Raw genomic sequence first — 14458 nt, 5'->3', positions numbered from 1 at the left:
GAGGTAAAAAGGGGAGATGGAAAATTTAATTAATACGCCAGTTCTAGGGGTAATTCAGCAAAGATCCAGTAGTAGCAATGGAAAAGTAAACAAAAACAGGTGGCATTGCAAAAGTCCACCTGTCAGTAAATAGAGATGGATACGAGTGATAAGAAATGGCTAAAAAGTTCCCTCTAGAAGGACTAAATGGTGAAGGTACTTAATAGCAAAAACGGTAGAGCTGGGGTGAGAACTGGTTTCAAGGGAGGATGAAGATGATGATCGGCTTATACACCAATATGTGGAGCCCAGAAAACTCAAGAGTTCTAGAGTAGAAGAAATTCCAAAAACACAAGGCCAGCGGGAAGGAAGCAATGAAGGTACAACAGACTGGTCCTTAGATTCTAATGCAAAATGGGGTTAGCCGACAGGTTTGTAAAATTTTAAAAATGTAAATTTATTAGAATTTATTAGTAACACAAGTACACAGAATAAAGTTCAGAAATTCATCAATGATGGTCACCAATGTGTGCTTATTTGTAACTTTTAAAACCAGTTTTCTCATGATTCAAATTTATTCATATTATAGTTGAATTCCATACACAGCTTCACAATGTGGATAGCACAGGTCTTCCAGCAGTAAAATCAATGAAAACATATCTTTCATGGAAGGCACATAAAGAATCTAACACATTTAAGGAATTCTGATAACACTGAATTTCTTTACATTACGAAGAAGAAAATCCCCCAAATGAAACAGACATGAATATAATTTATGGTTATTCACATACACACATCCCAATACTTTAACAAATATACTTTAACAAAATGACGACACAAATTAAACTTACTACTTACCAGCAATGCTTACTGAAAGACTAGTTTTTTTCAAGATGGGGGGGGAAGAGGGGAGGTAGGGTGGGGAATGCTGTTCATGTTGTTGAAACAGGACACAGAGATACACTGAATAATCAAAAGAAAATTATTCTATCAAAGTTCAATATCTAGCTGTTATGTAACACTTATTTGAACATACGTACAATCACTGACTTTATTAAATACTATTACTCATTCTCTAAGTGGAATTGTCCATTTTATTCTCAGAAATAAAAGCATAATTTAAAAAGAAATAATAGAAACTCAAGCAAGTGGAGGAAATTTAAATATCTTGGGGAAAAAAAGTATTTCTAGTATAGTGTGATAATTAAATTTAAAATTCCTTACATATATAAATTTAAAGCTTGCATGACATCGGCAACACAGTATTCAAAGACCTTTTTTGTTATCTTCCAAACAAGGAGCTATCATGTATGCTAGGTACAAGGGACTTCCCAAAGGAAATACACAAATGAATGCTCAAAATTCATTATGCTGACATTTGTTTTGCCCACAAAAATTCTCTCAACATCCACCTAAACTTAGTTATAAATAAAAACGTGGTTATTTAAAATGTATAAAAATTAATCTGGCATCACCTTTAAGGCAATGGCATGAATACTAGCCAAATATTAAAATTCAAAGTGAAAAGAAACCAAGAGAATAAAAATTAAGTGTTTACAATAAGTCTAGAGAACATATTCTCAAAAATCTGAAATTTTAGTTTTTCAAATCAAATCTAACATGGAAGCTAAAGTAAAATCAAATTATTTTATTTTCTTAAAAGAAAAATCAAAATGCACACAATGTTTAAATAATGGATCCAAAGTCATCCTCTTTAAGAACTTTTCAGTAAAACACATTAAAGAACAAATCATGTTATTAAAATAGTCTGTGCAATGTTTATACAAATAACGTTTTTTATGAATACAAGTATACATATAATCAAGATAAGGGCTGCAATGTTTCCTAATATTAATTACTGTACTTAAAAATTTACAGGACATGAACATAAATAAATCTGTTTAAAACCGGCAAACATAGTAATCGTCTGTCATCCAGTACAAGGTACTTAATATTTATGCTATTTCCAAAGCCATCACTCTAGAATTGTCAGTTGCCACTCTTAAAACCTAAAAGGAATGTGGGAAACCAAAGCCATAAATACATGTATACATACATTTGCATATTTACACTTACGCAGAAATCAGTACACTAGAGCCCAGCTTTAACACTGTCCTTCAGTTTCACACTACAAGACCACCTTTCACATTCAAGAAAGGTCCCTCTGTTACTTTCAGTTAAAAAAAAAAAAAATACACAACAACTTTGGTCAGGTCCCAGATGCATCTGCTGTATACTACATTCTGTGTTGCTGCAAGACTCTAGTCTAGAGAGATCCAGATATAAGTACTCATTTGGCTTGAAAATGCATTTTACCATTAACTGCATAACTCAGAAGAGACCACAATCTTTTAGATTATTTTTTATGATGACATCTGTTACAGCATCAAAAACAAACTGCACGTTCTTTGTATCTGTGGCACATGTGAAGTGGGTGTATATTTCCTTTGTGTCCTTTCTTTTATTGAGGTCTTCAAACTGACACTGAATATACGCAGCTGCCTCTTCATATGTGTTTGATCCTGAGATGGGAAAAGGAAGGAAATATAATGGAAAAAGTTAAAATGGTAAGTACACCACTAAGCCAAACGGACTTTAAAACGCGGTAGTCAGGTTCATACATATCAAGTATGTGGATACCTGAACTGCATTTTCCTTTCTAAAATGGGAGAAACTATTACACCCAAGGGGAAAACATTCCATGTTAATTTCCATTTAATGACTATAAGTTAGCCCTAAACTTAAAAAAAAAAACTCCTTGCATAGCATTCCACGTTTGCCACAATTCTGTTCCTGCCTCAGACTCCAAATGCCAGATCTCCTTTTTTCTCTTATCCACACCAACGCTCAACTTCAAGTGCCTTATGGTGCCATGTTATTTCAGATCTTGCCCAGTGGTGGACCAAGAAATGCTGGCTGAACACTGATCAGTATTCTTTATTTCCTTCCCTATATATACACATTAGTTGACACTTCTCACTCATTTTTTTTTAAATTTTCTCTATACATATACATGTGTTTATTTGGTTTCCACTTTTTGCCTCCACAAAATTAAAAAGGCCTCAAATTTAATAATAACAATTTTTAAGATAAGGACTAGAAACAAAAACCTCATAAAGAACAAATGAAGATAAATACATTCAGAAAAGAAATCAGATGATTGCTGCAATGAAATATTGAGCAATAATAATAATGCAAAAAAAGTAACATTCACATTGTCAGATAAGAGTATGTCTATCATAGAATGCTTTGACTCTGAGTTTCAGTATGAAGTCATCAGTTAACTTCTTATTTTTTTCCAAAGTCTCAAAAAATAGACAACTAATATGTATAAATAACAGATAATTTCAAAAAACTGATCATGCCAAATCTTATAGACAATAGAAAAAGAAGAAATACTTCAAAATAATTCTACTTCATCTGAATACGCCTGATATAAAAATTGGAAATTCTCACTCACTTTTCTTTATTCAAAAATTATACAAAGGATCTACAAATGTAGTATATGGCTATGAGATTCCAAAAATTGAATGACACACTCCTGCTTTCAGGCTACTGACTGACTAAAGACTTCCTCTAAGCACAAATGCTACGGAAATTGGCAGTATCTCACAAAAATCATGTGTATACTGACCTCACAATTAGGTTTCTAGGTGTGCACTTGATAGAACTATATACATATTCATGAATGTTCATTTACTAAAGACACAGAAAGATTGTTAGCACTAACTTCTACTTGAAGAAATAACCTAAAAGCTAATAAATATATCCTCATATATTTGTACAAAGAGGCAACAAACAGTAGTAAGAAATGAGAATCAAAGTACGATTGGTGTCCACGATAACATAGATGAGTATCAGGAAGAATGCGTGACTATACTGCCAGATCCAAATGTTTGAAAATGCTCCAAACGAATTCATAAGGACAAAAGTCAACATACTGATTATTATGGGCTGGGGCAGGGTCCAGTGGTTGATTAGTTATGCCTGGGAAGGGCCATGATAGGGCTTGTGAGGTCCTGGAAATGCTTAATTTTTGACCTAAGTAGTGGCTGCTCACTTTTAGGAATTCAGTGAGCTTCATGATTATGCTGAGGACACGTGTGTGCGTGTGTGTGTGTGTGTGTGTACATGCCTGTACATGTATATACGGAATATTGGAATGGTGTGCACATGTATTAATGTACATAACGTATCTGATACTTGACTAAAATATTCATTTAAAAAACTGTTTACATCCTTTTTTTGCACTAATAATCCAAAATTATCTGTCAGGCTTTCAAAGTCCTCTATTCCACATCGGGGCCTCACGCCGTGTTATAAGGATCCCGCATACCCACTGCCACCTGCGGGACTGAAAGGTGTCCTTCTGTGTACTACACCGGCTGAGATCTCCATCTTCACATTTGTTCAAAACGGGCAGTCCATGCAACTTCTAATCAAATCCAGGTGGTTCTCCATGGCTTAACAATGCTTCCCCCCTGCCCCTGATATACTGCAGAAATACTCTATATTTCAGTGTTTACTGCTTTACAGAGTTTTAAATTCTTTTCAGTGTTAAGTTTTCTTAACTAGAAAGACAAACATGGCATCCCACAGCTTCCATCTTCCTTATGTACCTCACATAATCTTTGTACAATGAGACAAATGCCCCTAGGGATGCTGTATTCACAGTGCTATGGCAGCATAAATGGCACACATTATATTAGGGACAGAAAGGTGCTAAAACCGCAACTCTGAACAGGCTTACATTTTAACTCTTTAATGTCACTAGCATACTTTTTAACAATAAAATTTTATTAAATCATAGTAAGTTTGGTGCTCAAAAATTCTAAAGCCAATAAACAGTGTCTCGTTGGTCCACAGAAGCTAAAGAAACCACTAAATTAAAATACGTTTGGGGGATGTAGCTTACAGGGAGAGAGCAGCTCAATCTGCTGTATGTTCTGGTAGGTAACTAGGTCACTATACTACAGAAGCCACGAGATACACGAATAAACATTCCTTGATCTGACTGTAAGTGTTAAGAAAGAAGAATAGTGAAGTGGGGGGCAGGTGAAGGATTATGATACAGAGTCTGGTAAAATAGCAATACAATATACCTTTAAAAAAAAGGATGAGAATGATAGGAGCAGAGACGGGAGATGAATCTAGTAGTTAGGGAAGAGCTACTTCTACAGGGAGCAACAGTCACAGGAACTGAGGGGTAAGGCTGACACAAGAAGCAACCGAATCAATACTTGAGGCATAAAGTGGAGATTTTAAATTTTAATCTTAACACTGGGGATGTGAAAGAATTATGTAATATTCTTTTTGTGCAAAGATTCTGAGCTCGGGCATTCTTATTAACTTGATAACGTAAGCAAAAATTCTTGAACACACGCTATATACGGCAAGAAGAGAGCTAACAAGTGCATTCTCGGCTGCTGTGAAGTCCCTGAAGGTACACAGTAGTTATGGATTCATCTGGGGCCTGCAGTGATAACAATCAGTACAAAATCGCTATTATCATAGGGATTGATAAAAATAAGCTGAAAGGTAGATTCAAGGAAGGGGGAAAAATCAAGTCACCTTGACTCTGGGTAACTTCAATCTTGAAATTACAATTATAAATAATTTTATTCCTAATAAACACTAGAAAATGTTTCTGAATAAAGTGATTTAGGACACTGTGATTTTCAAAAAGAAAGCAGAAGTGAACAACTAATGAAACTCTGAAATCATTTCTAACATATAACTTCATAGTATATCATTCTATACTATGAAGTTATAGTTATATGTTAGTTAGTAAACCATTTCTAACTAACATATACCTTTATAGTATACAAAAAGGGCTATAAAAACAAGTAACAGGATTGCATTTATCAAAGGCCCCTCTCATTTTGGCTCCAATGGGAATTTAATTAAAATGTAACCTAGTTGTTAGTGGTCTGGGAGCAGAAGTACCATGGACTTGGGTCTGGATGTGGACTGTGTGGCTTCACCAAGCCCAGTGCTCTCCCAGGTGTTCTGCGTGTGGGGGGGGGGTGTCTAAGCACTGATATGAGAGGACTATCTCAACATTGCCTATGAAATGACGAAAAATACTCATATTCACCATACAATTGATTCAATAAAAGACTAAAGTTCTGTTTATAAGGAAAGAAGTTTAAAACAGGAAGGCTGGCTAAGCACAGTGCCTCATGTCTGCAATCCTACCACTTTGGAGGCTGAGGTGGGTAGACTGCATGAGCTCAAGAGTTCAAGACCAGCTGAGCAAGAACGAGACCCCGTTTCTAAAAAAAATAGAGAAAAACTAGTCCAGCATTGTGGCAGGCACTTGTAGTCCCAGCTAATTTGGGGACTGAGGCAAGAGGATCACTTGAGCTCAAGAGTTTGAGGTTGCTGTAAGCTATGATGTTACTTTACCCAGGGCAACCAAGTGAGACTCTGTCTCAACAAAAAAATAACACAAAACAGTGGTGGGAGGGTAACTAAACTCTGTAGACTAGCTAGATTTAGAAATCATATAGACCTGTGATAACAAAACGTTTTAAGTCATAGAGTTTTCTTTGCTCACATAAAATCTTACTCAGAAGCCCAATATGCAAAACAGATGAAAGTTGAGTTTTTTTGTTTGACTGATTGATTGATTGACTGATTTACTTATTGGAGACAAGAGTTTCAGTCTATTACCCGGGCTAGAGTGCTGCAGTGTCAGCTTAGCTCACAGCAACCTCAAACTCCTCAGCTCAAGGATTCTCCTGTCTCAGCCTCCCGAGTAGCTGGAACTACAGGTGCCTGCCACAACACCAGGCTAATTTTTCTATTTTCAGTACAGACATGGTCTCCTCTTGCTCAGGCTGTTCTTGAGTTTCTGCTTTAATGAGAAAGGAGTTGTGATATTGGGGGTGAGTAGCCAGGCCCACCTCACCACCTTGTTCCACAGCAACCCACAAGGTGCTCCAAGGAACTAAACAGAGCTAAAACCGATGTTTTAATCTAACTCCTAATTTTGCAAGTGGAGTACTGAGACCTCGGCAAATTAACTGCCTTGCTTGAGATCAAAGAACTAATTATGAAAGAGCCAGGACTCTATCTCAGGTCTACTGTTCTCACTTCGGGGCATTTTCTGCCGTAGTAAAATTAAAGTACCATTAAACAGTCTCATTACTCAAGTTTAGATTTTCTGTGAAACTTTCCCTAACTCTCTGGAAGAGCTAGCTGCCTCACTGATTTCTTTTTCATTTTTCCTCTTATGATAATGTTCCTTTTGAGCAGCATGCTGGACTGCTATTATTAAAGGCTTAAAATTGAATAATAACAATGCTGTTTGTTTTTAGTGTCTGTCTTTGACATCAGGCAGTGAGCAGACACGTCTTATTTACTGTGCATCACACAACACCTGACATACAGGATCTATTGCCTGAATGAGCAAGCCAACAGCTTAAATTTATAGAGACCTAGAGCTGTCACTGAAGAGCACTAATAGCTTTTCCTTAAAACGATTGTGTTATGTGCAGTAATCTCATCCAGATCTTAAGAATCTCCTTGTGCTCAAATGCAGTTTGATAAATAATGTCCCTTAAAGGTATAAGAAATAGTAAGCCAAGTGATTCAAGCCAACTGAAATCTTGCTTTGAGGAAAGTTTCACTTAGAAATATATAGTTAATAAGTTATTTACAAAAAGTAAAATACCTCCGTATTCTGGATAGCATATAGTAAGAGGGCTCTTTTTAATTTTTTCTTCAAAGAGATCCTTCTTGTTTAGAAACAGTATAATAGATGTATCCGTAAACCACTTGTTGTTACAGATGCTGTCAAACAACTTCATGCTTTCATGCATTCGATTCTGTAATAGAGAGAAAACGAAACCACTTTGTTAGTCACAGCAAATACTTGGAGGAAGTATTTTTTTAAATGACACGAATGGTAATTAAGTAGAGTTTAGTCTGTTGAAAAACTGATCAGATACCACAAAAATACAATTCTGCCATTTCAGAGCAAGCACACTTTGACTTTAGGCCAGACAAGTGTCTGATCATCGCTTTCCGCATTCAGCCATCACTCGCTGAGGCCCACTGTGTCGTGTGCTGTGCCCAGGAACATCCTGCTGCAGGGTGTTATAATCTAGCCACGCTGGTGTGAACACTGAAAAGGATGTCATTGCTATAGAGTTCATCAGCGTTTCCATTCAAAGGTAAGTCGAGGTTTTCAAACATTAATAAATTTAACTGAACAAGCGGACACTCAACTAGCCCCAAATTCTAAATATTAGGGAAGAAACCTCCAATTCCGTCCTGCTTCCTGCCCTTGCAGGATCTGTTTCAAAAAGGGGACTGCTTTGTTGTATGGTACTGGAATGAGGGAAAGGACTCTGGGGTCTACCACACTATGCCTGCACAGACTTGATTTCAAAAACACAAAATTGGCATTTCTACCTTCTTTTCTTTTTTCTCACTTTGTATTGGAGTTAATTTGAAAGGACAGAGTTTTTAATTTCTACTTGGAAGTTATTTCCCTCAGATAAAGGGTGCATAGAAACACAGGTGGAAATTACACGGAACAGCAAAACACAACAGGTGTCAAAGATGACAAGTCTGGCAGAGGTAGAGGGGAGCAAAAGCAGCTTTGGGCTACTACGCAATTACTTTCTTTTCATTCAGCATGTAGACACCAGATATAGAAAACACAGTTAAGCGTATAGGGTTGAGATGAGGTTGACGCTCAGTGTTTTCCTTTTCTCCAGCTCCATCTGTGCTCTTTTAGTAAACTTCCCTTTTATTATGCAAAGAGAGAAGTTACAGTTAAGACTCTGAACCTACAAATAATTCAGGCATTAGTAAAAATTTCTCAAGAATTTTTCTTAGAAGGATTCTTTGGCAACATCATCAACTCCCCAGATTTCATGCTCAACCCTTCAAAGTGGTTCCACTTGCCATTTCTTCATCTTCGGCCAGAACCAGGTCATAGTCACTCAGGGCTACGCAGAAGATGATGGCGGTCACTCCTTCGAAGCAATGAATCCACTTCTTCCGCTCAGATCTTTGACCGCCCACATCAAACATTCTGTCAGAGGAAAAATAATGAGGTGCCATCACATGCAAGGTTCAAAAGCTCTTAGGAGTTCTGTAATGCTGACCAAAACCCCCCAGATAGCTGGGGGGACTATAGGATGGGAAAAGAGGAGAGAAGGACTTTAGGGGAGAAAAACAATATTACAAATCGGATTTCTCAAAGAGGAAAAATTCTGCTGTTTTTAAAAAACTTCTGATTGACAGAAGGGAGGTTATCTCTAAAACAAAAGCATAAAAAAATCCTCAAAAAATAAAAAAAAAAAGACAAGACATTCATTAACACAGAACACTCAGTACAGTAAAGCAAACACTGGGAATAGCTAGCCTTATGCACAGACACTGAGAGGATCCAGAAAGCACCTGGAAAGGGCAGAGAGCTCCCACAGTCATGGAGCACAAGAGGCAGGGGGCATGGCTTCTCGCTTCCTATTACAAAACAGTGTTTCATATCAAAGGACTGTGATATAAAAGAGAAACCATTCTAGGTAAGAACATGCAGGGCCAGCCAACCAAATTCAGACGGTGCAAACAGGTTTGCCTACTTTAAAAAGTAAAAACCAATGTATAGAAAAAAATGAGAGAATTGAAATATGATATACATAGGTGGCCCAAGTGAATAACCTTGAAATTTAGAGTGAAAATCTTCGACTTCTGAACAATACAAATCTTTGCAGGCTAGTGAGCGAGGTACCAGCACATCAATAAATGGAAAGACAATGACGGTCTTTTCCTCTTTTCTTCTTACAAGAGTTTATAAAGTCAAACAAAAGTTTAAATTTGCTCTGACTACATTATGCAACCTAGAAATAACCACTTATATAATGAAAACACTATGTGAACTGGTACATTTTTAAAGGCTCCATTTATCTAGATGGTACACTAATTAAAATAGTCCCTATTTAATTCCCAGGCAAAAAGAATTTTCCCCATAGAGAGGTTTTGGCCTATAAACCGAATCTGAGTACATTAGCTAGTATGTTACTTTTATCACCATTTAAGCAGTCTTCATTCTTTCGGTTTAGCTAGTAAAGTGTTCATTAAATTTAAGTATGCTATATAACAAAATGATTGTACCATATGACATACCAAAATAGTTAAGATACAAGAAAGATAGCTGGTAATAAAGATTAAGTAAGAATAAAACAAGATAAATTAAAATAATCTTAATTGGGTAGTCATTTGTTAAACTCTCTAGGAATACAATTTGAAAATAAATTTACTACAAAGATAATCTTTCTTGGATATCTTCTCTGATTAAATATCATATATCTCCTATTCACCCAATATAGACATTAAATACCATCCAACTTACTACATCCCACATTTTCTCTCTGGGATGGTTAGTTGTTTTTTTATATATATTGGTCATAACAAAAAACTTTTAGTCTAAACCAGTTGTCTCAAACTTTGGTGAGATTCAGAATCACCAGTACTAGCGTTTCTGGTCTCAAGACTTTCCTTTTAGTAATTAATCGTAAGCCAAGGAGCAACATTGATTAAGAACTGATATTACATATAATCAGACTATGTTCAGCAGTTTATTAACATTTAGAAAGAGGCAGATGAAGATAATATCAAGAGTAAACACTGTTATCACTGCCTTCATTTTCCATGAAAAGGCAGATAAAAATGTATAAGCATTATTCATTGCTCCACATAGACACTAGAAATAGTGTAATTATTTTATATGCTGTTCTTTATATTCTGAACTTCTATTTTTTTTAATTTTTTTGTTATTATTTATTTATTTATTTATTTATTTTTTTTGAGACAGAGTCTCACTGTGTCGCCCTCGGTAGAGTGCCGTGGCATCACAGCCCCCAGAACCTCAAACTCTTGTGCTGAAGGGATTCTCAGCCTCCCAAGTAGCTGGGACCACACATGCCCACCAAAATACCTGGCTATTTTTTGTTGCAGTTGTCAATGTTTAGCTGGCCTGGGCCAAGTTCGGACCCGCCACCCTCAGTGTATGTGGCTGGTGCTGTAACCACTGTGCTATGAGCACTACGCCTTCAGCACTTCCATTTATTAAAAAAAAGAAGGTAAAAATATAGTAGTTTCTCCTTTATGTGAAAAGATGAGACTTTTAACTAACAACAAATAGAAACTGAATTTTGGATTTCTTAAGACATTTTTGGAGGAAAGAATAAAAAAAAAAAATGCTGAGAGGTGCCGCCAACTTATTCTTAGACCATCATCTGATTCTAAGGTGACCAAAAGTGACGAGGCAAAGCCACCTGACCATATGCATTCAGACATCAAACTCATAAATACAGTGGTCAATCCCAAAATCCATTTTGCATTTATATTGTTATAGAAAAGGAATAAAATTCTGTCTTATAATTTTATAGAATGGATCTGAAAAAACTGTATCTGACCAAAAACATTATAGTTAAATAAAACTGTTGATTCTTTACTTAAAAGAAAAATACTCCACAGAGACACTGGCCACCAGTACCTAGGACACAGACATAACACAAACTCTTACATTAAAATGTCCTACTGTCTCATTTTTAAGTGAATACCAATCACACAAAAAGACTAGGTGAAATTGAAATTTTACACAGTAGTTAAAATCAAAAAATTCCAACACACACACACACAATGACCATCACTCAAGTGTTCCTAGCAGAATTATTCTAAATGCATTTCTGCCCTCACTCATCTGAGGCTCACTTCACACAGAAAAAGCAAAGTTGGAAGCACATGTTAGCAATGATAGTAATTTAACAGAATTCACATCCAAAACAAGACAAGTTTACCTGAAGTTCCTAACCAACTTATCTTTATGTCAGCAAATGAAAACAACAACTAAATATATCCCATGAAATTCTATGTCATCCAAGGAGTCTAAATGGAGTAAGAGAAACAGACCTCCTGGAAGGATCATGATCGCAGTCAACTTCACTAAACGATGCTGAAATAACAATTTTGAAAAACCTAGGCTGAAAGTGAAAAGTATGGTCTGGAAGTAAACGTTTAAAAGTGCACCTAACCAAGATTAAAAGTGAATTTTATGTAGTCAGATTGTCTTCTGTACCAAATAAATGATTTAATATCTGCAACTGCCATTTGTCAACATTTATAGAGTTCTCACCTTTATAACATTTTTACAGGCAATAACTCCCTTCATCTTTAAGCCTCTGATAAAGGCAAGATTATAATAACTTCCCTGTTAAGAATTTTAACTACAGGGAGAAGCCTATAGCTCAAAGAGTAAGGTGCTGGCCTCATACACAGGGGGTGGCAGTTCAAGCCCAGCCCGGGCAAAAAAAAAAAAAAAAGAATTTTAACTACGTTTACTCTGGTACTTAAAAGGGGAAACTAGGTCTAGAATCTTTACTTGCTAACCCCAACTCCACAAATTTTCTCCTCAGACTATACTGGTTAGAAATACAATAGTCATCTCCAACACCCTCTTCCCGTAGTTTCATTTACCTGCACTTGACCTGGAACTGAAAATATTCACAGTATTTTGAGAGAGTGCATTCACGTAACTTTTATTATAGTATGTTGTTATAACTGTTCTATTTCATTATTAGTTAGTGCTATTACTCTCTCTTACTTTGCATAATTTATAAACTTTATTATAGATATGTATGGACAGAAACAGACTGTGTGTGTGTGTGTGTGTGCATCATTATTATCAGTCATTTCAGAAATCCATGCAGGGTCTTGGAATGTATCTCCAACAGAAAAGGCAAGATCACTGTAAGTCATTAACTGAACATAATTTAAGTTTGCTTCAGAACACAGTTATTAAAACAAGATAAACGAAAAGAAAAAAAATCAGAATCTAAGATAAGTAGAAAAGTTTGAAGTCTCATTGTAACAGTAAACCTATCTATGATTAAAATCATTCACACTTTTAAGATACATATGACAACAGTCCCCCGATCAGACATTATTTAATATTCTGGAAGTAGTAATAAGCATAAACGAAGGTGCATGATTTCAATAAGAGATAATGTCAGCAGCAAAAAATGCCCACTGAGTGCTTACCAAAAAAAATGAAAACAGAAAAAAAATTAAAAACGTGTGCAAAACCCTGCCATCTATTAAAGCATAAAGTTAATGTTGCCAGATAAACTAATTACAATCTATATCTTTGTTTTTTAAAAGAACAGGGAAATGTTTGTTCTTTGGGGGAAAGTGGCTATGGAAAACTGAAATTAAACTTTAGTTCTCTAGAAATTTAATTACGTGACCCACTGATAAATTAGAGACAACTGATAGTAACGAATACACTTAAATCCTTGGGGAAGCAATCAGAAGTACAGATGCATTTATTTAACTGTGCTCACCACTTATAACAGTGAACTTTCTTCATGAGGTAAACTGATAAATCTGACTCAGAAGCTGTCTTCAAGATGCTTTTAGAAATTCTGCTTATCTTCACTGTTTCAGAGTATGAGCAGAAAATTGTGACCCATAATTCGTATTAAAGTTTTATTTAGAGTGATTATCTTTAACCTAATTTTGAATCAAAGAAAAAGAAAAAATTTCAGTAACAATACGGGTGTTCTGTTTGCAAACCAAATGCAGAGAAACTCCTTTTGGACAAAGTAAGCATGATCTGACGGTTGGTTGTTTTGCCTCTTATCTTCCTCCCGTGTCTTCTACTTTTTAGTACTGTGGGGATGGAGGAGGGTAAGAGCTCAGAGGATACTGTACAACAGACTCGTGAAGTGTGAATTTCTACCAAGAATCCAATAACCTCCATTAAAAATCATCTGGAAAAAAATTAAAACTCAGAAAAATGTGGAGTATGAAAACTACGAAAGTTTTCATAAAAAATACAACAGATTATAAATGTCTTTTCTAATCTGACTTTCTGCAGGAACCAGTGACATGTACTCTCAGTCTGAGTCAACGTATCTATAAAGATCTGCAGAAGTGAGATGGCATCTCACTGAGGCCCATGCCTGCAGCTGCAATCTTCCATAAAATCAACCTCAACCTAGCTGGGTTAAAGAAACAAAAGAACCTATCTGTCAAATTAACAAAAAATGGGAAGAACAACAACAGCAACAACAAAACACCCTATGTATCTCTACAAGGCATTTGATTCCAGCATTTTTATTATTTTTATTTACAAGAATCTTAGTAAAATGTATATGGTATAGGGAATGCATGGGTTTTAATACAGTCTGCATAAAGGGACCAGCATATTTACATAAGTTAGGCACTGGCACTTGGAAGGGCCTCCCTCACAAACTCTGTAGGGGCTCTGCAGGTGATGTCCCTTCTGGCACTTAGGAAATGTGACATTTTAAATGAATTTGAGTTATGAGCAACCAGCAGATTTTATTTTTTATTTTTTGATTTTTCTAAAGAACTTCTGCTAAGCCCTTTATTTAGCTTCAGTGTACTGAAACAAATGATTCTAAGAGGAAAAATCTGTAAAATATTTTTAATTGAT

At 35.9% G+C, this 14458-nt stretch overlaps 1 protein-coding gene across 2 annotated transcripts in view; it reads right to left on the bottom strand.

Moving 5' to 3' along the window:
- Positions 1 to 417: 417 nt before the first annotated feature.
- The window catches only part of GNAI1 (G protein subunit alpha i1), an 84386-nt gene continuing 70345 nt past the window's right edge, over positions 418 to 14458 (bottom strand). For both annotated transcript variants that reach the window (XM_003782622.3, XM_023518933.1), the window contains exons 6-8: positions 8899 to 9028; positions 7658 to 7811; positions 418 to 2501 (exon numbers count right to left, since the gene is read on the bottom strand). In XM_003782622.3, coding sequence (XP_003782670.1) covers positions 2311 to 2501; positions 7658 to 7811; positions 8899 to 9028 — 475 coding nt within the window. In that variant the 3' untranslated portion in view covers positions 418 to 2310. The remainder of the gene's footprint in view (positions 2502 to 7657; positions 7812 to 8898; positions 9029 to 14458) is intronic.

The sequence above is a fragment of the Otolemur garnettii genome, unplaced genomic scaffold, assembly GCF_000181295.1.
Source record: "Otolemur garnettii isolate 467f Iridium unplaced genomic scaffold, OtoGar3 scaffold00005, whole genome shotgun sequence".
NCBI classification, from domain to species: domain Eukaryota; kingdom Metazoa; phylum Chordata; class Mammalia; order Primates; family Galagidae; genus Otolemur; species Otolemur garnettii.
This window is presented reverse-complemented; position numbering and strand designations above follow the sequence as displayed.